Here is a 22,515-nt window from a genome sequence, read left to right as displayed (position 1 = left end):
ACCCCCACCACCGTGTTTCACAGATGAGGTGGTATGCTTTTCTTCTCTCCTCCATACGTTGCTCTTGCCATCACTCTGATATAAGTTAATCTTTGTCTCATCTGTCCACAAGACCTTTTTCCAGAACTGTGGTTGCTCTTTTAAGTACTTCTTGGCAAACTGTAACCAGGCCATCCTATTTTTGTCACTAACCAGTGGTTTACATCTTGCAGTGTAGCCTCTGTATTTCTGTACATGAAGTCTTCAGCGGACAGTGGTCATTGACAAATCTACACCTGACTCCTGAAGAGTGTTTCTGATCTGTCGGACATGAGTTTGGGGATTTTTCTTTACTATAGAGAAAATTCTTCTGTCATCAGCTGTGGAGGTCTTTCTTAGTCTGCCAGTCCCTTTGCGATTAGTAAGCTCACCAGTGCTCTCTTTCTTCTTAATGATGTTGCAAACAGTTGATTCTGGTAAGCCTGAGGTTTAGCTGGTGTTTCTAACAGTTTTATTCTTGTTTCTCAGCCTCATAATGGCTTATTTGACTTTCATTGGCACAACTTTGGTCCTCGTGTTAATAAACAGCAATAAAAGTTTCCAGGGGTGATGGAAAAACTGGAGGAAAGACTAGGTGCTGAGAGCTCTCTTATACCTGCATTAAGGAGGCATTTAAACACACCTGAGCAATTACAAACACCCGTGAAGCCATGTGTCCCAAACATTATGGTGCCCTGAAATGGGGGGGGGGGGGGGACAATGTATAAACACAGCTGTAATTTCTACATGGTGAAACCAAAATGTATAAAAAATGTCCTTTAATAAAATCTGACAATGTGCACTTTAACCACATGTGATTTTTTAAATATTACGAATCTCAAATTGTGGAGTACAGAAGCAAATAAATAAATGATGGGTCTTTGTCCCAAACATTATGTAGGGCACTGTACTCCAGCACTTTGTGTTCTAATGTTAATAAATTGTCCCTACAATTATAATCATCACATTTGCAGTTTTGTTGCAGAAAAAGACAATGATTGACTGGTTTGATGAGCTTCTTCCCCAGCTGTTGTGGCTGTCTTCCATTATGTTTTGTGTCATCAGACTGCCCTACACTTGATCCTGCTCAAGCCTCACTTTTACCTCCTGAGGGATGCTCGCAATGGAGAATGCTTGTTTCTGCCGCACTTCTCCCAATGTCTTAATGGCTTAGCTGCTATGGTTATTCATCAGCGCAGAATGGTTTGCAAGTGGCTACTGGGTCACAGGTGGAGAAATGGTTTGCTCCCATGTCTACTGACTAGTTATACAGTCGGAGGCCTCTTCCACAGTTTTGCAATGTGTGAGATGATTTGAAATATGCAAAATCAATTGGATAAAAAATGTTAAATGTATTAAAACTGAATTATATAAATCCATTTCAAACCACAAGTAATGTATACATTTTAAAGCACGGGTAGTAATTACAATGACAAAAAACACAGCTTCACTTGCCTTTCTAATGAATGGGACTGGGCTTGATCCTGCAGCTGTGGCTGAGTTAAAGGTCAGGGTTATTGTGTACGCTGGATACTCTTGGTTCAGTGCTTTATGAAATGCCCTGGACTCCTGAAAGAGCAGAAGGTCAGATGTACACAGGTTCCACACTGCATCACTGCAGTTTGCAGGTATGAACATCCAGACTGTGCTCATGCATGCACTGCAGCCTGCCAGAGATGTTCCAGAGGACGGCCACCATAAGAATGGTGAGCCATTGTTATTCCTCCCACACTGTAGGGTGCGATTCAATCTAGTGTTATGTGTTTTTCACCTGATCTCATCGGGCTTCTCCAGTAAACACTTTTTCTGTTTCAGCATTCTGAGCTTGCGAGTTACTTTTCCCAATGTGGGACAAATTGGAATGTTTCTATGCTTGTTGTATGTTTTTGGTTCACAAATACTTTTAATAGCATTCAGCATCTCTTTAATTCAACCTCCATGGCAGAGCCGGGTTCTTTCTTACAACAAATAATATGTAAAGATAAGTACGTTACTCTGTTATCTACCATCTCTTTTGTCTTCTAGTTGATTTGTCATGAGCAGGTTGTACACGTGTCAGACATTTTAGTGGTGGAAGTGGGGTGGTAGTGAGCAGCACCGTGGTCTTGTATCATGAGCAGAGCTGGTGCATAAAATAAGGAAATTCTCAAGCTGTCACATGCGTTTGTTTTTTGACATTGCTAAACCTTCTCATTTTAGTTTAGAAATAACTTGACATTGTAGTTTTGTGGGCCTGACTTGCATTTATTGTCCATCATATATGCCTTTAGGAACAGGAAAATCTACAGGGCCCGTACATTTACTGTGCAAGTCCTGCTTTGGATTGACTTGCTAAAATGCATCACCTCACACTTCTCCAAATTTAATTCCATCTGCCATTTCTTGGTACACTTCCTGAGATGAGCTCGATCCTTTCGTAAACTTGGCCTTCCTCCACTATCCGTTACACTAGAATCATGTTAACCACATTGTCATCCAAATCATTCAGACAGATGATAAACCAATTCCTGCAGCACGTCACTGGTCAAAAGCCTCCAATCAGAAAAACAACCCTCCACTAACACCCCTTGTCTCCTTCCACCAAGCCAATTTTGAATCCAGTTAGATCCCATGTGATTTATCCTTCTGGACCTTGTAGGAGGCCTTGCTGAAGTCTACCACATCCACCTCGTGTGCCGGTCGATCCTCTTGGTGACTTCTTTTTAAAAATAATCTCTCCCAAATTTGTGAAGCGTAATTTTCAGGCACAAAGTTGTCTAAGTATCCTGAGCAAACTGTATATTTGTTAAAGGAAAAGTGTTGGATATGCTCAGCAGGTCATGCAACCCGTGGAGAGATTTAGCATTTCAAGTTAATCTGTCATCAGAACTGGGAACAGCGTGAGGTGAACAACTTCTAACGTCATATAAAGCAGGGAAGAAATGAGAGAACAAAATGGAATGTATGATATTAAAATGCAGTTGAAAAACTGGCCCTAAAAGTCTGTCTACTATTCAACAAGATGGCGGCTAATTTTCTACCTTTTCATCCTCTTGCACTATCTCTGTATCCCTTGATTCCCTTAATATCCAGAAAAGTATCAATCCCTGTTTTGAATGAATTTCCTGACACTCTACAAGGCCCGTAACACTCCCATCCCCTCCTCCCTTGCCCCGTTCCACCACCCTAGTCATTTAACCAGTTCTACAATTCACCACAATGTATCCCTCTTGAGATCACACCTTATTCTAGCCAACAGTGGGCCTACTGGGGCACCATCCTGCCTGAGGTCATTTGTTGCCGGCCTGATTGGCCCTGGTGTTTTTTTTTTCTCTCCTCCTGCTCTTCAAACCCCCCCATACTTTCAGTGTGAAGAAGGGTCACAACCCGAAATGTCACCTATCCTTTTTCTCCAGAGATTTTGCCTGACCCGCTGTTACTCCATCACTGTGTCTAAGTTTGGTAAATGAGATGGCCAGAATCAGTATTTGCAATTACAATATGCCAAGTGAATTGAGATGCATTTGCTGGAGATAATGATGAGCTTTATTGGAACAATGTTGGGGTCAGAGTGTGATGTAGAATTAATGTAATAGGCAATTGAAAGCTCAGAATGACAGCAATTACATAGTGGCCATCCAATCTGCATTGGGTCTGTCTTGAATCCTGAATACGTTATATTAAATTGAAAGCATTACAAGCATGTCACTGCTTCACTCACAATGTCTGGAACCTGGAGAGTTAGAAAGTAAGAGATAATAAAATGATCATTTAGTTTAGTTTCGAGATACAGCGCGGAAACAGGCACTTCGGCCCACCGAGTCGCGCCAACCAGCGACCAGCAGTAAGGTCAGGGCCAATAGTGAGCGGTGTGCGAGGGGAGGTGAATACCAAAGTCAGTGTTGTATATGAACGCGCGAAGTATAAGAAATAAAGTGGACGAGCTTGAGACTCAGTTAGAAATTGGCAAGTATGATGTGGGAATTACAGAGACATGGCTGCAAGAGGGCCAGGGCTGGGAACTGAATATTCAAAGGTATACATCCTATCGAAAAGACAGACAGTTGGGCAGAGGGGTTGGGGTAGCTCTGTTGGTGAGGAATGAAATTCAGTCCCTTGCAAGGGGTGACATTGAAATAGGAGATGTGGAGTCAGTATGGATAAAACTAAGGAATTGTAAGGGCAAAAATACCGTAATGGGACTTATCTACAGGCCCCCAAACAGTAGCCTGGATATAGGGTGCAAGTTGAATCAAGAGTTAAAATTGGCATGTCGTAAAGGTTATGCTACGGTTGTTATGGGAGATTTAAACATGCAGGTAGACTGGGAAAATCAGGTTGGTACTGGACCCCAAGAAAGGGAGTTTGTGGAGTGCCTTCGTGATGGATTCTTAGAGCAGCTTGTACTGGAGCCTACCAGGGAGAAGGCAATTCTGGATTTAGTGTTGCGTAATGAACTGGATTTGACAAGGGATTTGATAAGAGAGGTTAAGGAGCCTTTAGAATGTAGTGACCATAATATGATGTTTTAATCTACAATTTGAGAGGAAGAAGGGTACCTTGGAGGTGTCAGTATTACAGTTGAACAAAGGGGACTATGAAGCCATGAGGGAGGAGCTGGCCCAAGTTGACTGGAAAGATACCCTAGCAGGGATGACAGTGGAACAACAATGGCAGGTATTTCTGGGAATAATACAGAAGGTGCAGGATCAGTTCATTCCAAAGAGGAAGATTGATTCAAACGGGAGTAAGGGGCGACTGGCTGACAAGGAAAGTCAGGGAGAGTATAAAAATAAAAGAGAAGTTGTACAACATATCAAAGATGAGTGGGAAGCAAGAGGATTGGGTAACGTTTAAAGCACAACAGAAGATAACTAAAAAGTTAATACGGGGAGAAATGATGAGGTACAAAGATAAGCTAGCTAAGAATATAAAGGAAGATAGTAAAAGCTTCTTTAGGTACGTGATGAGGAAAAAATTAGTTAAAACCGAAGTTGGATCCTTGAAGACTGAAAGGTGAATTTATTATAGGGAACAAGGAAATGGCAGATGAGTTGAACAGGTACTTTGGATCCGTCTTCACTAAGGAGGACACAAACAATCTTCCTGATGTACTAGTGGCCAGAGCATCTGGGGTGACAGAGGAACTGAAGGAAATCCACATTCGGCAGGAAATGGTGTTGGGTAGATTGATGGGACTGAAGGCTGATAAATCCCCAGGGCCTGATGGTCTGCATCCCACGGTACTTAAGGAAGTGGCTCTAGAAATCGTGAACGCATTGGTGATCATTTTCCAATGTTCTATAGATTCAGGATCAGTTCCTGTGGATTGGAGGGTAGCTAATGTCATCCCACTTTTTCAGAAAGGGGGAGAGAGAAAACAGGGAATTATAAATCAGTTAGCCTAACCGGTGGTGGGGAAGATGCTGGAGTCAATCATAAAATATGAAATAGCAGCACATTTGGATAGCAGTAACCGGATCGGTCCGAGTCAGCATGGATTTACGAAGGGGAAATCATGCTTGACTAATCTTCTGGAATTTTTTGAGGATGTAACTAGGAAAATGGACAAGAGAGAGCCAGTGGATGTACTGTACCTGGACTTTCAGAAACATTTGATAAGGTCCCACATGGGAGATTAGTGGGCAAAATTAGGGCACATGGTATTGGGGGTAGAGTGCCGACACGGATAGAAAATTGGTTGGCAGACAGGAAACAAAGAGTAGGGATTAACGGGTCCCTTTCAAAATGGCAGGCAGTGACTAGTGGGGTACTGCAAGGCTCGGTGCTGGGACCGCAGCTATTTATAATATACATCAATGATTTAGATGAAGGGATTCAAAGTAGCATTTGCAAATTTGCAGATGACACAAAGCTGGGTGGCAGTGTGAATTGTGAGGAGGATGCTATGAGAATGCAGAGTGACTTGGACAGGTTGGGCGAGTGGGCAGATGCATGGCAGATGCAGTTTAATGTGGATAAATGTGAGGTTATCCACTTTGGTAGCAAAAACAGGAAGGCAGATTATTATCTAATGGAGTCAAGCTGGGAAAAGGGGAAGTACAATGGGATCAGGGGGTCCTTGTTCATCTGTCAATGAAAGTAAGCATGCAGGTAAGCGAATGGCATGTGAAGAAAGCGAATGGCATTGTGGCCTTAGTAACAAGGAGTATGGGAGCAAAGAGGTCTTCCTGCAGTTGTACAGGGCCCTAGTGATACCACCCCTGGAGTATTGTGTGCAGCTTTGGAAGGACATTCTTGCTATTGAGGGAGTGCGGCGTAGGTTCACAAGGTTAATTCCCGGGATGGCGGGACTGTCATATGCTGAGCGGCTGGGCTTGTATACTCTGGAATTTAGGATGAGAGGGAATCTCATTGAAACATATATGATTATTCATCGTAAAATTTTAGTCTATTATTAAGGATGGGGTTTTGGGGTACTTGGAAGCACAAGATAAAATCGACAGAAGTCAGCATGATTTTGGGGAGATCTTGCCTGACAAATCTTTTGGGGGAGGTTTTGAGGAAGTAAAAAGGACAGACAAAGGAGAATGATTGGCTGTTATTTACTTGGATTTACAGTAGGCCTCTGATAATGTGCAGCATGTGAGGCTGCTGAACAAGATAGGAACCTATAGTATTAGATCTTATAGATGCAAGGTGCTCGCACGGATGGAAGGTTGACTGATGGCTGGAAGGCAAAGAGTGGGAATCTAGGGGGCTTTTCTGGTTGGTTGCTGATGACTGGTGGTGTTCTGCAGGGGTTGGTGTTGTGTCTGCTATTTTTCACGTGGAATGTTAATGATTTGGATGATGGGATTGATGGCTTTGTGGCCAAGGTTGCAAATGATACGAAGATAGGTGGAGGGGCCGGTAGTGTTGAGGAAGCGGGGAGTCTGCAGAAACTGGGAGAGTGGGCAAAGAAATGGTAAATGGAACACAAACTAGCAATGTGTACTTGGGTAGAAGGAATATTGTTATTTCTAAATGGGGAGTGGATTCAGAAATCAGAGGTGTAAAGGGAGTGCTGATTTCATTCAAACTTACTGAATAATGAAATGCCTAGATAGAGTGGATGTGGAGAGGAATTTTCCAGTAGTTGGAGAGTCTAGGACTGGAGGGGGCAGCCTCAGAACAAAAGGAGGAGGACATTCTTTAGCTTGAGGGTGGTGAATCTGGAATGCATTGTCACAGATGGCAATGGAGACTAAGTCATTGGGTAATTTTAAAGTGGAGGTTGATAGGTTCTTAATTAGTAAGGGTATCAATGGTTATGGGGAGAAATCAGGAGAATTGGGTTGAGAGGAAAAATAGATCAGAATTGAATGATGATTGAATGGCGGAGTAGACACGATGGGCTGGATGGCTTGATGCTATTATTCCTTTCGCCCCTTGGGTGAAGTAATTCTTCTTCAGATCCCCTCTAAACTACACCTTACCTTAAACTCGTGTGCCCTGGTTTTAGAATTATCTGCTATGGGAAGACATTTCTGTCTATGCCTCTTATAACTGTACAACCTTTTCTATAGAAGTCTTATGACAACCATGTTGGATTATTTTCTCTGTTAACCTTTCCAGAATATCATAACATTCCAGTTATTACACTTACATTTTTGATAATCCTGATATTCCCTTATTTCTCTTTGTTCTGCAGTTGTTGATGTCCGTGTTTGACAGCAGCATTAAAGCACATGGGGTTGTTGACAGTGACCCTTTCGACTGGGAGAAAACTGGGATGGATGGATCTTTCACCATGATAACCACCTCAACTACTCCTCAGCTACATACACGGCAGACACCTGCTGCTCTTGGGTGAGTAGAATGCTTTTAGTATACCTTTCCAATGCTGCGATTGAGAGGTAACACGTGTGAGAGCGACGTAACAGCAAATAATCATGTTGCATGCCATATTTCAGACAACGTCACACAATCTTGCAGAGCAGGACAAGTTATGTTGGTATCAATTTATATGCAGTGTATGAAATACCTCAAATGATTTATACTTGTGGATATTATGCATTTGCATCCATTAATATTCTGAGTGATTGTGGTGTGAGGAAGTTGTAATCCAGTCACTAATTTATAGATAGACGGTTGCAGCGATCGGGTAGTTTCAAAGGCAGATCAAGTTATCTAAGAACTGAAAGTTGTTGTGGCGGTGTGATTACGATAGAGGTTTATATGCAATGACATATCAGACCTCGTGGGTTTCTTATTTCTGCTTATTGTGAAAATTAACAAATATTCACGGGTCAATTACTGCAATTAAAAATTAATCGAATTATTAAGTAATAATAAAATAAAACGCAGCAAAATACTGATGATGTAATTATTCAGGAAAAGAGAAAGCTAAAATGTACATTTTGGTTTATAAAATATTCCATATTTCAGACAGCCCAATCATTAGCAAAGCTATTTGAAAGCATTGTTCAAATGTCCATAAGTGAAACAACAGCATTACTTAATAAATTAAATGTCAATTCCAAAAAATGAAACTCTGAATTACACATCTTGCAGATACTGTTGAGGAAAATTTATGGTATATATATTATCCTTAAAAGACTTTCCTAAATAAATCATTGATTAAAGGCACAACAGTAAAATGATTTACAATTAAACATTTGATTAGACATTATTTTTAATTAACCTGTTTCAAGCAAGTGCATTCTAGTTAGCTAAAGATCAAATCATAATCATCGTAGCTAGCTGGTATACCGAGGAATTCACAACTGATAAGATGAATGATCTCCTCCTAAAACCATTGGGCCAATTAATAAGGGAATTATAGCAGTCCTCAAAGATGTGAAAAGAAATGTCCTAAATGCTATGTATATAATGTTTTGAAATAATTCCAAGGGAAGGAAGTGGAGGCTTTGGAGAGGTGCAGAAAAATGTTTACCAGAATGCTGCTGGTTTTAGCTGTAAAGTTCCACAAACGTGGGTTATTTTCTCCGGAAAGGTGGAGGTTGAGGAGAGAACAAATAGAAGTATAAAATTTTGAGAGACATAGAGTAGGCAGGCAGTTGATATATTTTTCCCAGGGTGGATATGTCAAATATCAGAGGGCATTTAGGTGAGAGGGACTAATTTTAAAGATGATGTATGGCCCAATTTGTTTTGCACAGAACGTTGGGTGCCTGGGCGGCATTGCCAGGGGTGGTGGTAGAGCCAGATGTGATTGAGGCATTTACGAAGCTTTTAGATGGGCACATGGATATGCAGGGAATGGTGGGGTATGGAGCACGTGCAGACTAGGAGATTAGTTAACTTGGCATCATGTTCGGCACGGATTTTGTGGGCCGAAGGGCCTCTTCCTTTAGTGCACTGTTTTATAGTCCATGTATTTAAGAGAGTTGCCCAGCTTTTGTCACAGAATGCTGCTACTAATGTTAATGCCATTAAGGAAAATGGTTTTCCAAATAGGGGTTTGTGTGTTATTTCTGTCAACATTATGGTGAGCTCCAGCTATTGGACGCATTGGTGATCATTTTCCAATGTTCTATAGATTCAGGATCAGTTCCTGTGTATTGGAGGGTAGCTAATGTTATCCCATTTTTTCAGAAAGGGGGGAGAGTGAAAACAGGGAATTATAAACCAGTTAGCCTGATGACGGTGGTGGGGAAGATGCTGGAGTCAATTATAAAGGATAACGTTAAACCTTATCAAATGCTTTCTGAAAGTCCAGGTACACTACATCCACTGGCTCTCCCTTGTCCATTTTCCTAGTTAAATCCTCAAAAAATTCCAGAAGATTAGCCAAGCATGATTTCCCCTTCATAAATCCATGCTGATTCGGACCGATCCTGTTTCTGCTATCCAAATGTGCCGCTATTTCATCTCAATGCAAAAAATAATAATCGGTCCAAATCCTCTGAGCTGGCACAGGTCCTGCCCAGGTTACCACAGAATCTGCTCCATGAACTTTTCTTTTCATAAGTTCACAGGGCAGAAATGCAGCAACGATCCAAGTTCCCCAGGTGATGCCTCTATCCCTACAGCAACCAGAAAATCCATTCCACCAGTCTTCCAAAAGCTTGTTGTATGTACATGCTGTATAAACGTTATCGTAAGATGGGGTGACCCTGTAATTTGTAAATTAAAACCTGGATCATAACCCACAACAGAACCTGTATGCTAGCTTTCCTCAGACCTTGCTGTCCTTTGCCCCTAACTGAATTATCTCAGATCTGCATAATGTGTCTGCTAACTCCTGATACTTTTCTTATCTTTGAATGATGAATGGAAATAAGAGTTCAATAAAAATTGTATAAACTCAAATACAACTAATTAATTATACATAAGATTAAAGCAAAAAGAATGCCTTTGTTTAGGATTGTGCACCAGCAAATTCAACCAAATTCTCGTTTTACTGCAAACCCCATTTGACTTAATTGACTTAACTCCATATAATGAAGCACACAATTAGCAGAAAGTGACTTGTTCTACCATCTGGAGCTTATTTGTATTTGGCATTGTAGTTCTTTACTATGATTTCTTAGTCTAAGAATTAAATTGGCTAATATACCATTCAAATCATTAATTTGGGTGCATGTTACCGTAATTGTGCTCAAGGTGAGAATTGTTTTCATTGTGTTCACAGGAACCAATCTGACTTGATATACATTGCAGTGATGTTCATGAAGGACATTGTGCATTTTGTATATTTTCTCTGGAGACAGGGAAAATTATAAAGTTGGGACAATTTTAATAGACTCCTGGTTGGCCTCCTAAACTATGTTCAATACTCCATTTATATGCTAATTTGATGTTGGTTCCAATCCTCCAGAATAAAATAAAGGGGATTGGGTAGCCAATCATCTTTTCTGCCTCAGACACCCATTTAGACCAAGACATAGGGAAAGTTGCAGAGTACAGAATTTGGCTGAGACAAAAAGCTAGGTCCTGTGATCGACATGATGAACTGAAGCACAAGTCCTGTATTCAGTTACATACTTTACTCTAGCAACACGGACCCAAGGACCCATTGGCTTTAAACCCTCCCTAAGCATTTGCCATTTCAGGACATGCCTTGAAAGCTACCTTTCTGACCAAAGTTTTGGTCAGCTTTTCAGATATGTAATTATATGGTACGATGTTGATTCCTGCCTGATGTGTGCATCAATGAAGTGCCTTTGAATGTTTTAAAATTTATAAATTTGGACTTGTAAATCTTACAACTGACAAGTAATAAGATTAAAGTGTGACAAATTAAGGGTTAAATAGCATAGAATGGAGATGGAGGGATAGGAAAATGAAGATAGGTTTAGAACAGGGGAATACAGACCCAGAGACAAGAAAACGTTTTTAAACATTAAAGAATTTTTTATTTTTCTGTTACAGAGAGAAAGCAACTGAGAGAAAGAAACTGAGACAGAGTATATGGGATCTGCACAGACAGGCTTCACTGTGGACTGGGGGCTAGTCGAGCTTGCTTTAATACTCAATTAGGAAAGTTGACGTGAAACTTAAGTAGAAGGAATACATTGGAGCCTTGATGAATTATGTTCTCTGGTGGGAATACCTAATTTGATATGGGATGTTACCGAACAGCTGGTGTAACTTTCAAAGTACACAAATAAAATGTTTACCATTAACAAATCTAATAAGTTTTAATCTTATTTCATTTGTTAAGTAAAATAAGGTATGTAATACTTGATAAAGAATATGGCTCTATCATAGCCCAAGCTAAGCTGAGGCAAATGATTAGTTATCCGCCAATATTCAAAAGATCTTGTTTAAAAAAAATCCATACCAGATTTTAAGTTAAGTTGTTGTATCCCCTATATTTTCAAAATCCCTTTGAAGAAATATGGAAATTTATTCCATTATCTTTGAAAGCCATTATGCTGCCGTTCTAAAAAAATATCCTGCCCACCTTGGTTAATTAACATGTTGCTATTCCACTAAACAATAAGCACCTAGTTGAAGCAATATTAAGATGACACCACAATCTAACAGCTGTTTCTTTTTGGTTAACTAATTGCAAGTCATGAGGGAAATCATTGCTCTGTTTTCTTTTGCAGGAGAATTGTGGCATGTTGGGAAGTTGGGTGGGTTTCATCTATGTAGATATAAATACCTTCAAGTTACTGCAACTGGGTACATTTATTTGAGGATGAACATTCAAAAATGCTTCATGGGTAGGAGTTAAAATGCATACTGAAACAAAAATTGAACTATTAAGAGGGGTGACCAATAATTTGGTTGAACGTTCTGAGTTGGTGGGAAGGTGGATGTGAATGAAAGGAATTCTTGTATGTTGAACATTTGTCCGATGGCCCAATCGTCAGTGGTAGAGTGATGGATTTGAATATCTTGTGCGTTCAACAAATGAGGGTTTGCAGAGTTGAAAATCAATGGGTGGTGTGAAGGTACAGAATTTCAAATCCAATTAGCCTGAGAGCCAGCATTACTCATGAAAGATTGGTGGTGGGATTTGGAATAGTTTTGGATAGGACGGAAAGTGTGGGATGCTAATCCAATCCGAAGTGTGTTACAATAACTTGGTATTATCTTAATTGAAAAGGTACATGGAATATAATAGCTTAGCATTTATCACAAATCTGGATGTACAATTTCATAATTTTTAGTAAATTATTACAATTTTTTGCAGTGGTTATAAATAATGCAAGTCTGATTTAGTTATTTGGTCCATGCATGCACATACAGCAAAAATTTGTTTTCACCAAGTATTCTTACTTGCAAGTGAATGTCACATATATATTGAGGAATTAAATAAACTATGAGTACTGGATATATATTGGAACAAAACTATAAAAAGTGAATTATACAGATTTGGAACCAAGCATGAATATGGCAAGGCAGGTGAGCTGGGCAGTATGTGGGCATGTAAGTGCTGGGCACTTGGGCAAAATATACTTTGGTAGAGTCATGTGGGTTTCTAGCAAATGGTACAATTTTAGGGCTTCAAATAAAAATCGTGGAAGACCTTTGTTCAGATCTGGATGAATTTCATGAAATAGTCAATGGTTAAATTAAGTTGAGTTATCTGAAAAACCTGTTTGGCATTTATTTTAATCTGTACTTTGATAATAGAACATCTTAAAGTTCAGCTGCAATTCAGTAATTGTTATAGCCTTAAAATCAGTCAGCAAAGAAATCAGTTCATCTTGGAGAAAGCCATGCAAACTCATAACTACTTAGAAATTCATCACCAGTCATGAGTGGTAAACATGCCATGCATTTACTCTGCTTCCATAATTCATTCCATTGAAGTCGGCATGAAATTTAGATTGAGAGAACTTTCCATACACCACATGTAGTGTCCAAGCCAATATCTATTTTGAGATGATGGAGAAAAGTGCACTTACATAAAATATGTATGAAGGAAATATTGTGAAAACCAGAAATATGCTGGTTTAAACCGAAGATAGACACAAAAAGCTGGAGTAACTCAGTGGATCAGGCAGGTGTCTAACTTAGATAAAATAACTTGGAGGACACGAACTTTAAATCTTGACAAATAAATCTATTTTGGAAAGAAATTTCCTTTGCACGCATTTTCAGGAGCACACTGTGTGGAAATATAGTTAAGGGATTCAAAACAAAATGGATTTCTGTTGTGTCTCTCGTGGCTTTTGGCTATCCGAAGGAGCATTACCGTCAATAATCCAAAAATATTGTTCACCAAACACTGGAAGTCTGAAATAAAACAGAAAATGCTAAAACCACTCAAGCCAGGCTGCATCTGTGAAGAAAGAGAAATATCATTTCTGGCTATCAACCCTGGTAACATTAACTCTATCACCTGACCTGCTGAATATTTACAGTTTTAGTGTTTGAAAAATACACCACCAAATTGGGAATGTACTATTCCACGAATAGTTTGACATTAATCAGATAATATGTGTTGGTGATGTTGTCTGAAGGATAAATTATTAATTGGAACAGCTGGCAAAACTTCCCAAATCTTTAAGTGCATGCCATGAGATCCTTTTCATATGAGGGCAAATTTTGTGTTCCATCCTAAAGATGTTATTTACAATAGTGCTGCACTCTCGCAGTCTGCACGTGATCCAGTTGGCCCAGACTATTATTTGAGCGTATAGTGGAATATTAACCCGCAATCTTCTAATTCAAGTGTGAATACTCACAGTTTAATTAATAATAAACCGTATCCTTCAGCAATGAAAGAAAACCCAGAGTAATTTTATTTTATGTAACTGAAAACAGCATTTACTGACATTGCTTTTTAATTTATTTTTTCCACACTGTCCTGCTCCATTTCTTATTAAATTAACTTGTTCCACATTGAATTTGTTGGAAATAAGTGATTTTGGGTTTGTCTGGCAACCACAAAGCAGTCCACAATATATCCTCAGCCCTTTTATAATCCTGTTATACATTGTTATCCGTCTTTCCCCATTTATTATCCCCTAAAAAGAAGGGTAATCCGGAGACTTTTCATTGGTGGAGTCATTTAAAACGATCCAATGGAAAATGGTTTTATAAGTATTTTTGTTTATTTCAAAATTTTATCCCTTAGATTATATTGTGTTCATTTGTTGAGTTAAGAAATTGCCCCCATCATATATGTTCCAAATCAAGTTTGTTTATTTCTAGTTGCTTTGCTACAAAAGGAGAAGCAGGTCATATTGTAATTATCTAGCTATGTCCTCAATCTTCTATCACGCTACTTTTTACATGTGATGTGCAATTACCCGAGAATCTCCTTCTAGCACTCAATTATATGCATTGGTTCCCAAGTTACCTATTTCCTTCTATCAAAACAAGACTGCTGTCAAAATAAATACTTTTCTCCTGAAAAATACATTCTTTGAACATCAAATAAAATGTTTCTGTATAAACCTCTGATATGAGGCAATTGCTAATTGAATCAATATGACCAGCGCATACATAATATGTCAGTTGTTTGATGCTGGAGTAAGCCTAAGTACCTTAAAACCCAATTAACCATATAGACAATCCAATAGTTTCTCAGTATTTGCTACTGTGTGCTGCTCATGGTGTTAGTACTGCCATGAGTAGACCATTTTGCAGAAAGTTGATGCAAATAAGAGGGTTCCCCCAGCTCTGCAATCATAGTGATCTTCTCAGGTCTTTGCAATTAACCAATTATTAGACAGCTGTCCATTACTCCCGCATCATCTATTCAAATATGACTCGGCAGAAATTATAGTTGTCAAATGATAAGAATATGATCCAATGATTTTGATGTAACTGTCTGATATTCATGATTGAAAGAATAGAGTATCAGGCAGGGTGTAAATATGGAGATCAGATTTTGCTGAACATAAACAACTTTATGATATGTGTTGTCGCATCTCCCTGTGTAATAGCAGAATCATACATTTTAATGCAAATAAAACCAATGGGTCAGTGGGTCAAAAATGTTTTGGCATAAAAGCTTTTTAACTCGTCCTGCTTTGAAAGCTGCCCTTGGTAAATTAGTCCCATTTTCCTGCTGCCCCTCTTTGCCCTCCTTTTTAATCAGAGGATCTCCCTCTAGCACCCAATTATAGGCATTAGTTTTAACTCCCCACAAAAAAACACTTTAACTCCACCTCCCATTTCCAGACTGACCTTTCTGTCCTGGGCCTCCTCCATTGTCAGAGTGAGGCCCAGCGCAAATTGGAGGTACAACACCTCATCTTTCACGTGAGCAGCTTACACCCCAACAGTATGAATATTGACGGATCTAACTTCAAGTAACCCTTGCTTTCTCTCTCTCTCTCCATCCCTCCCCCTTCCCAGTTCTCTGACCAGTCTGACTGTCCCTGATTACATTTTATTTCTGTTTGCTTTGTTGTTACCTTATCTTAGCTAACAATAATTAGCTACATTTTGCTTGATCTCCACCCCCCTTTGATGTCTCGGTCTCACACCTTACACTTCCTTATCTCGGTATGTCCCCCACCCCGTCCCCTGACTCTCAATCTGAAGAAGGGTCTCGACCCGAAACATCACCCATTCCTTCTCTCCAGAGATGCTGCCTGTCCTGCTGAGTTACTCCAGCATTTTGTGTATTATAGGCATTGGTTCCCAGGTTACCTATTTCCTTCTATCAAACAAGACTGCTATCAAAATAAATCTTTTTTTATAAATTACATGAGTTTCTATTTTTATCTCCTTCCCCTGAAAAGTAGACTGCATGAAATGTCTTAATGCTTGTATTTTGACAGAATTGCTAATGCTTCACTGGTGCCAGGCGATCAGATGAAAGAAAACACTGATGAGGTATTACAAGATGAGCAACTCAGCGATGGTGAGAATGCTCTTCCAGGCATTATTTGTCCTGAAAGGATGGCAGAAATGCAAGGATCTCAAAACCCACAAGTTCCTCATGTTGGAGAGAAGGATGTTTGGGAAGAAATGGACATTAACAGGAACAAAATGAAGATCTCTGGCTGTAAGGTAAATTAGATTTAATGTAGCAAATAAGGGCATTCAACTTTAAAATATTAAGCAAACATAACGTGTTTAAATTGGATTTCTGCTCACCATCTATCTGAAAATACTGCAAATTGTACTGCTTGGAAATTACCTCGTTGAGTTGTTGGGAATCTGTCATTTTCGTCATGAGTCAACTCCATATCCAGCGATGTTTTATTGTCATAGATTTTGTGGTTTGATGCAAACTGGTTGTTTCAAAGTGAACTTGATAAAATTATGTTTATATTCTGCCAAACATTGAAAAATAAACTGAAGAAACAGCACATTGTTTTCCACAAATAATCTTACAACTCAACGGTATGAATTGTGGATTCTTTAATTTCAAGTTTAGTTTAGTTATTGTCACGTGCATAGTGATGCAGTGAAGAGATTTTTGCTGCGAGCTATCCAGTAAGAGGAAAGATTATACATGATTACAATCAAGCCATCCACAGTATCCAGATACAGGATAAAGGAAATACTGGTTAGTGCAGGATAAAGTCCAATTAAAAATAGTCTGATCGTCTCCAATGAGGTAGATGATAGGTCAGGTCCACTCTCTAGTTGGTGATTGTGTGTTTCAGTTGCCTGATAACAGCTGGGAAGAAACTGTCCCTGCATCTGGAGGTATATGTTTTCACACTTCTATACCTCTTCCCGGTCTGGACCTGTAACATCTGTCTATTCCCTCCACAGACCCATTGAATTCCATCAGTTTTATTTTTTGTTCAAAATTCCAACATCTGCAGTTTTTTGTGTCTCCAGTGTATAAGAAATTACGGGCATTCATTATTTTGGACTACCTAATTCATCTAGAACTTGTCAGTTGTGTTACCAAAAATATGCACGCTGCCGTTAATTTGTCAAAGGAAATCAATATATTTGGCATGTGAAAGAGAATGTCTTGTAGGAAAATAAGTGGGAATATGTGGCTGACAGGAATGACCAAATATCCAGCATAGACTTAATGAGTTGAATGGTTTCCTATCCATAGAACATACCCGGAAAAATATGTTTAAGAATATTAGTATCCTGACACTGAGAAGGAAAATAAAACAAATCAGCAAAAAAAAACCATCCAATTTTTAGGATTGTAAATGTGAATAAGAGGCAGGAAATTATTATGTTTGAAGAAAATTCTTCCAAACAAGAAATAAGTTAATTTTCTTTCAGAGTTGATGGAAGAAAGTTGAGTTTTTTAGTCTTTATTAACCATTTCATAAACGAAATGATAATTTTTATATTTGCACTCATTCTATTCTGAAAATCCATTACAATCAACATTATTGTAAAATGTAGTAGCAAACTCAAGGTAAAGTGAGATAAATTGCTTGTGATTTCATTATAAATCTCATATTAATGCAATTGGCTTCCATTTCTGCTTATCAGACTTGTTAAATCTATAAAAATAATATAAAATGTATCCCAAGTCTTTTTTTGCTCTCACTACAGTGTCATAGAGTTATGCACAAAAAAGGCCCTTTGGCCCAACTCATGCACGCCAACCAAAATGCCCCGTCTAAGCTAGTCCCATTAGCCCTGATCTCTTTAAATCTTTCCTAATCATGTACTGGTCCAAAAGTATTTTAAACCTTGTTAATCTACCTGCCTCAGCTACTTCCCATGACAACTCATGCCATAAATCTTGTCTGTACTCTTTACAGCCTAATGGCATCTTTTCAATAGCAGGGTGACCAAAACTGAACACAATACTCCAAATGCAGTCTCACCAATGTTTTGTACAACTGTATCATAATGCCCCAACTTCTTTCCTCAATTCCCCGACAAATGAAAGTCAGCATGCGAAAAGCAGTCTTCACCACACTATCGACCTGCAACGTCATTTTCAGGGAGCTATATACTGTACTATATCCCTCTGCTCCACAACATAGCCCAGAGCCCTACCATTCACTGTGAAGGTCCTGCCCTGGTTTAAGTTCCCAAAGTGCAACACTTCACACTTGCCTCAATCAAACTCCATGTATCATTCCTCATCCTACTTGCCCAGCTGATCAAGACCCCATTGATAACTATCTACACTGTCTACAATACTACCAATTTTACTGTCTTCTGCAAGCTAACTAATCATGCATTCTCATCCAAATCCTTGATGTGCATGACCGACAGTAATGAGCCAAGTTCCGATCTCTGAGGCTCACCATTTGTCGCAGGCCTCCAGTCCAAAAAGCAATCTTCCACCATCTTCCTCTGTTTCCTACCATGAAGCCAATTCTGTATCCATTTAGCCAGCTCTTCCTGGATCCCATGCAATCTAACCTTCTAGAGCAGCTTACAATGCAGAAACTAATCAAATACCTTGTTGAAGTCCAATTAGGGTTTTTCTAGGGCTTTGCCACACATCAACCATGTGTTTGGGACACAATCTCCCATGCTCAATACCTTGCTGACAATCCTGAATCAACCTCTGCTTTTTTTCAATGCATTCATATCTTTTTTCAATACATGTATATCTTATCCCTCAAAATCCTATCCAAAAAATCACCTGCCACAGATGTTTGGCTTTCTAGTCTCATATATTTGAGTGTTCAGGATGTATTTTAGCAACTCTTTCAATCCCCTCTATTTGTACAGCTTATTAGCTAAAAACATTGTTTTCCATATATCTAGTCATTATGGAACATCAATAAATTAAAGAATGGTTTGTACATCTGATACTCTTGACGGCCATACAATCCCTTTTGAGGCCATGAAATTTCAGAGAATGTATTTTGGTTTGGTGGCCTAACTCTGATGATTATGGACATGGTAAAAGTGAGAGGAAACGATTGGACATCGTAATCGTATCAAGTGGAATAAGTGAGGTGAAATGGAAACAAGGACCAAAAATTGCCATGAAGTTGCTATTGTCTGAGGTGTTTTACATTTTCCTGCTTTTATCTTAAAAGCATGCAAATCAATTCAAGTTTATTGTTATGTGCACAATGCAGTAGAGGTACAATGGAAATCTTGCATGCATGCAGCATTATAGGCACTTGGAGGAGTCATAGAGCTATTCAACAGAGAAACAGGCCCTTCAGTCCAACCTGTTCATGCCGATCAAGTTGGCATTGTAGTCTATCTGCATTTGGCCCATATTTGTCTAAGCCCTTCCTATCCATATATCTGTCTAAATAGACACAGGCAAGTTTATGCATATACATGTATGCATTGTGTCACATTCATTGTGCAAGTGGAAGCTCTCCTTAAATTCTGCAAGACAGTAAAATATATGACAGTAAATCAAAAGGCAAAACACAATTAAAAACCATAGTAGTCCAATAGCTGGTCTGTAATGTTCCATTGCAGAGCCAGGATTAGCATTGAGGATTGGTTCAAAGATATGATAGGTTTGGAAAGGAGCTGTTTCTGAACTTGGTTGTATGGGACCTTCAGACTTCTGTATCACCTGCACGACGGTAGCAGTAAGAAGAGTGCATGGCCCGGATGGTGCAGATCATTAGAAAGTCGATTGCTGACGCAACTTCTTTGTAACTACTGTGTGCTGGCAGGATAGGTCATTTGATTTATAATTTATAATGTCATTTGTATCTTTGTTCGGCAGTGCTTATTAAATAAAGCACTAAAGATCTGAAAAGTCTCTGAAGCTACTTACCGATGCCAACTCAGATGGACTAGAGCTATTGAGCGAGATAGCCATAATTAAGTTGTTGCCTGTAAACTCAAAAGTGTGCTTGTTGCATAATAATTAGACATTTATTTCCTGGAAGTGATTGAATTAGAATTGAACTCTGGTTGTCTTGGAATATAGGATTATTTTCCATTAGTTTCCAAGGAAATGGCTCATGGTTTTGAATACCTTTTGAGTAATTAATATACAATGGTTGCTTCCCGCTTTCTTTTAGGTGCAGCTACGTGACTCCTGCTTATTTAACCTTTTAGTGACATGTCAGTGTATCTACGATTTGTGCGTTGGAGAAAACTAAAGTCAATTCTTCAGTGCAAACTATTTATCTTTTTACCTTGATAAAATTGTATCCAGGACAGTATTCTACTAAAGACCAGGAATGTTGCTTAATTTGTGTGAAAATAGATCCTCCAGCAGCTCTGCCTTTTATGCTCCAGACTGCAGAGTCTTAAGGGCCTGTCCCACTTATGTGTCCTTGGCATGCTAATTACGCGACCTCGTGGTCGCGTTGAGCAGCGACGGTCGTGCACGATTTCATGTGTACGCACAGCCATCTGGAGCGTGTGACATCATTTGAAGATGGACACAAAGCTGGAGTAACTCAGCGGGACCGGCAGCATGTCTGGAGAGAAGCAATGGGTCTCGTTTCGTGTCGTGACTTCTTCAATCTGAAAAGAAGGGTCTTGACCCGAAACATCACCCATTGCTTCTCTCCAGAGATGCTGCCGGTCCCACTGAGTTACTCCAGCATTTTGCGTTCATCTTCAATTTTCTTGGCCCCGCTCTGGGAGTAGAAGTGGGGGCGGATCCGGACCGCAACGGCCGTGAGCCCCAGGCCGAGCTCGGCGATCATTTGCCAGCTTCTGCTGCTGTTGAAGGTGAGACGTTGCGTCGCGCCAGGGTCTTGGGCCTGTCCCACTTTGGCCGTCAGTTCCGCGACAGGCCGTTGGCGCGCGAAGTTTTCGTTCGCTTCAAAGATTTCGGAGCCCCGTGCGATGTCGCGCACAACTACATACCCCTCCGCGCTTCTCAGTGGGACCGGCCCCGTGCGGCCATACGATGCCCGTGCGCCTCAACGCGACCACGAGATCGCGTAATTTGCATGCCAAGGACACGTAAGTGGGAAAGGCCCTTTATGCTTCTATGGTACATGTAAGAACTGATCTGGAGTATTTTATGCAATTTTTTTTTGTCTCCATACATTAAAAAATATATGTACTTCTTGTATCACCAGACTAATTTCTGTAATAGGAGGTCTGAATTGCAAGGAGAGATTGAGCAGACTAGGCTTCATTTCTCTGGAGTTTACAAGAATGAAAGGGTAGTGGATCTTTGAAATTCTATACCACAAAGGGCTGCGAAGGGTCAAATAGAGATGTATAAGATCATGAGAAGAATAGATGGATAGGGTAAATGCAGTCTTTTACCCAGTGTATGGGGAAATCAAGAACCAGAGGACTTGGGTTTAAAGTGAGGGGGAAAGATTTAATAGGAACCCAAGGTGCAACTTTTTTACACAAAGGGTGGTGTGTGTATGGAACGAGCTGCTGGAGGAGGTAATTGAGGCAGGTACTATCTCAATGTTTAAAAAACATTTGGGCAGGTACTTGGAGAGGATAGGTTTAGAAGGATATGGACCAAACGCTAGCAGGTGGGACTGGTGTAGATGGAGCATGTTGGTTGGCATGGGCAAGTATGGCCAAAAGGGCCTGTTTCCACAGTGTATGACTCTGACTCTATAACTGTGATGGATAGATTTCTGAATATTTGAGGAATTAAGAGACATGGCAAAAAGGTAAATAGTCAAGTTAGAAGATCAGCCAGAATCTTATAGAACAGTCTGAATAAGGGGCTGAATGGCTGCTCGTATGTCGTATGTTCTTCTGTAATATACACATCTTTGTCCTTTTGGTATGTGACCTATTATAATGTAATTGCCTAATAGGCTCTGAGCATAAATCTTCCTTTACCATCTGAGCTGGAATTTGTTTAAAATACTTCATGAGTTTAAGAAATTAAACTGTAGATGTCAACAGAGTTTTACGACGAGAATCTTGCATGATTTTCGTAATAGTAACTGATTTATGGTGATTGAATAGTTGAAATTAATCTTATTGTGAATGTCGACCTCAACTTCATAGTAATATTTTGTCTAATGTTTGTAGATTAAAATTTAATCAGAGACAGATCTAATCTAAATTGATAATCTGCTGCAGTACAAGGCTTCATTGTGTACAGTCCTCATTCTGAGGGAATGTAAACGGAGAAGGCTTACCCTGTGAGCTGAATATAAAAATATTGTGTGGCTCTTTGAGCAAGAGCAGAGGTTCTTCCCATTGGCCAGACCAATGCTGGTTGTCTAACTAATGTAATTAAGGCAAAATTATATTGTTTGAGGGAAATTGATTTGTGCAGTTTGGTTGTTTGCTTGCAGTTGTAATACGGATACTAGCTAATTT

At 39.6% G+C, this 22,515-nt stretch overlaps 1 protein-coding gene across 4 annotated transcripts in view; it reads left to right on the top strand.

The window, feature by feature from the left end:
- Positions 1–22,515, top strand: part of ttbk2 (tau tubulin kinase 2) — a 202,463-nt gene that overhangs the window by 132,599 nt on the left and 47,349 nt on the right. For all 4 annotated transcript variants that reach the window (XM_033026748.1, XM_033026749.1, XM_033026746.1 and 1 more), the window contains exons 10-11: positions 7,652–7,809; positions 16,161–16,392. In XM_033026748.1, coding sequence (XP_032882639.1) covers positions 7,652–7,809; positions 16,161–16,392 — 390 coding nt within the window. The remainder of the gene's footprint in view (positions 1–7,651; positions 7,810–16,160; positions 16,393–22,515) is intronic.

This window comes from Amblyraja radiata, chromosome 9 (genome assembly GCF_010909765.2).
Source record: "Amblyraja radiata isolate CabotCenter1 chromosome 9, sAmbRad1.1.pri, whole genome shotgun sequence".
Classification (NCBI taxonomy): Eukaryota; Metazoa; Chordata; class Chondrichthyes; order Rajiformes; family Rajidae; genus Amblyraja; species Amblyraja radiata.
This window is presented reverse-complemented; position numbering and strand designations above follow the sequence as displayed.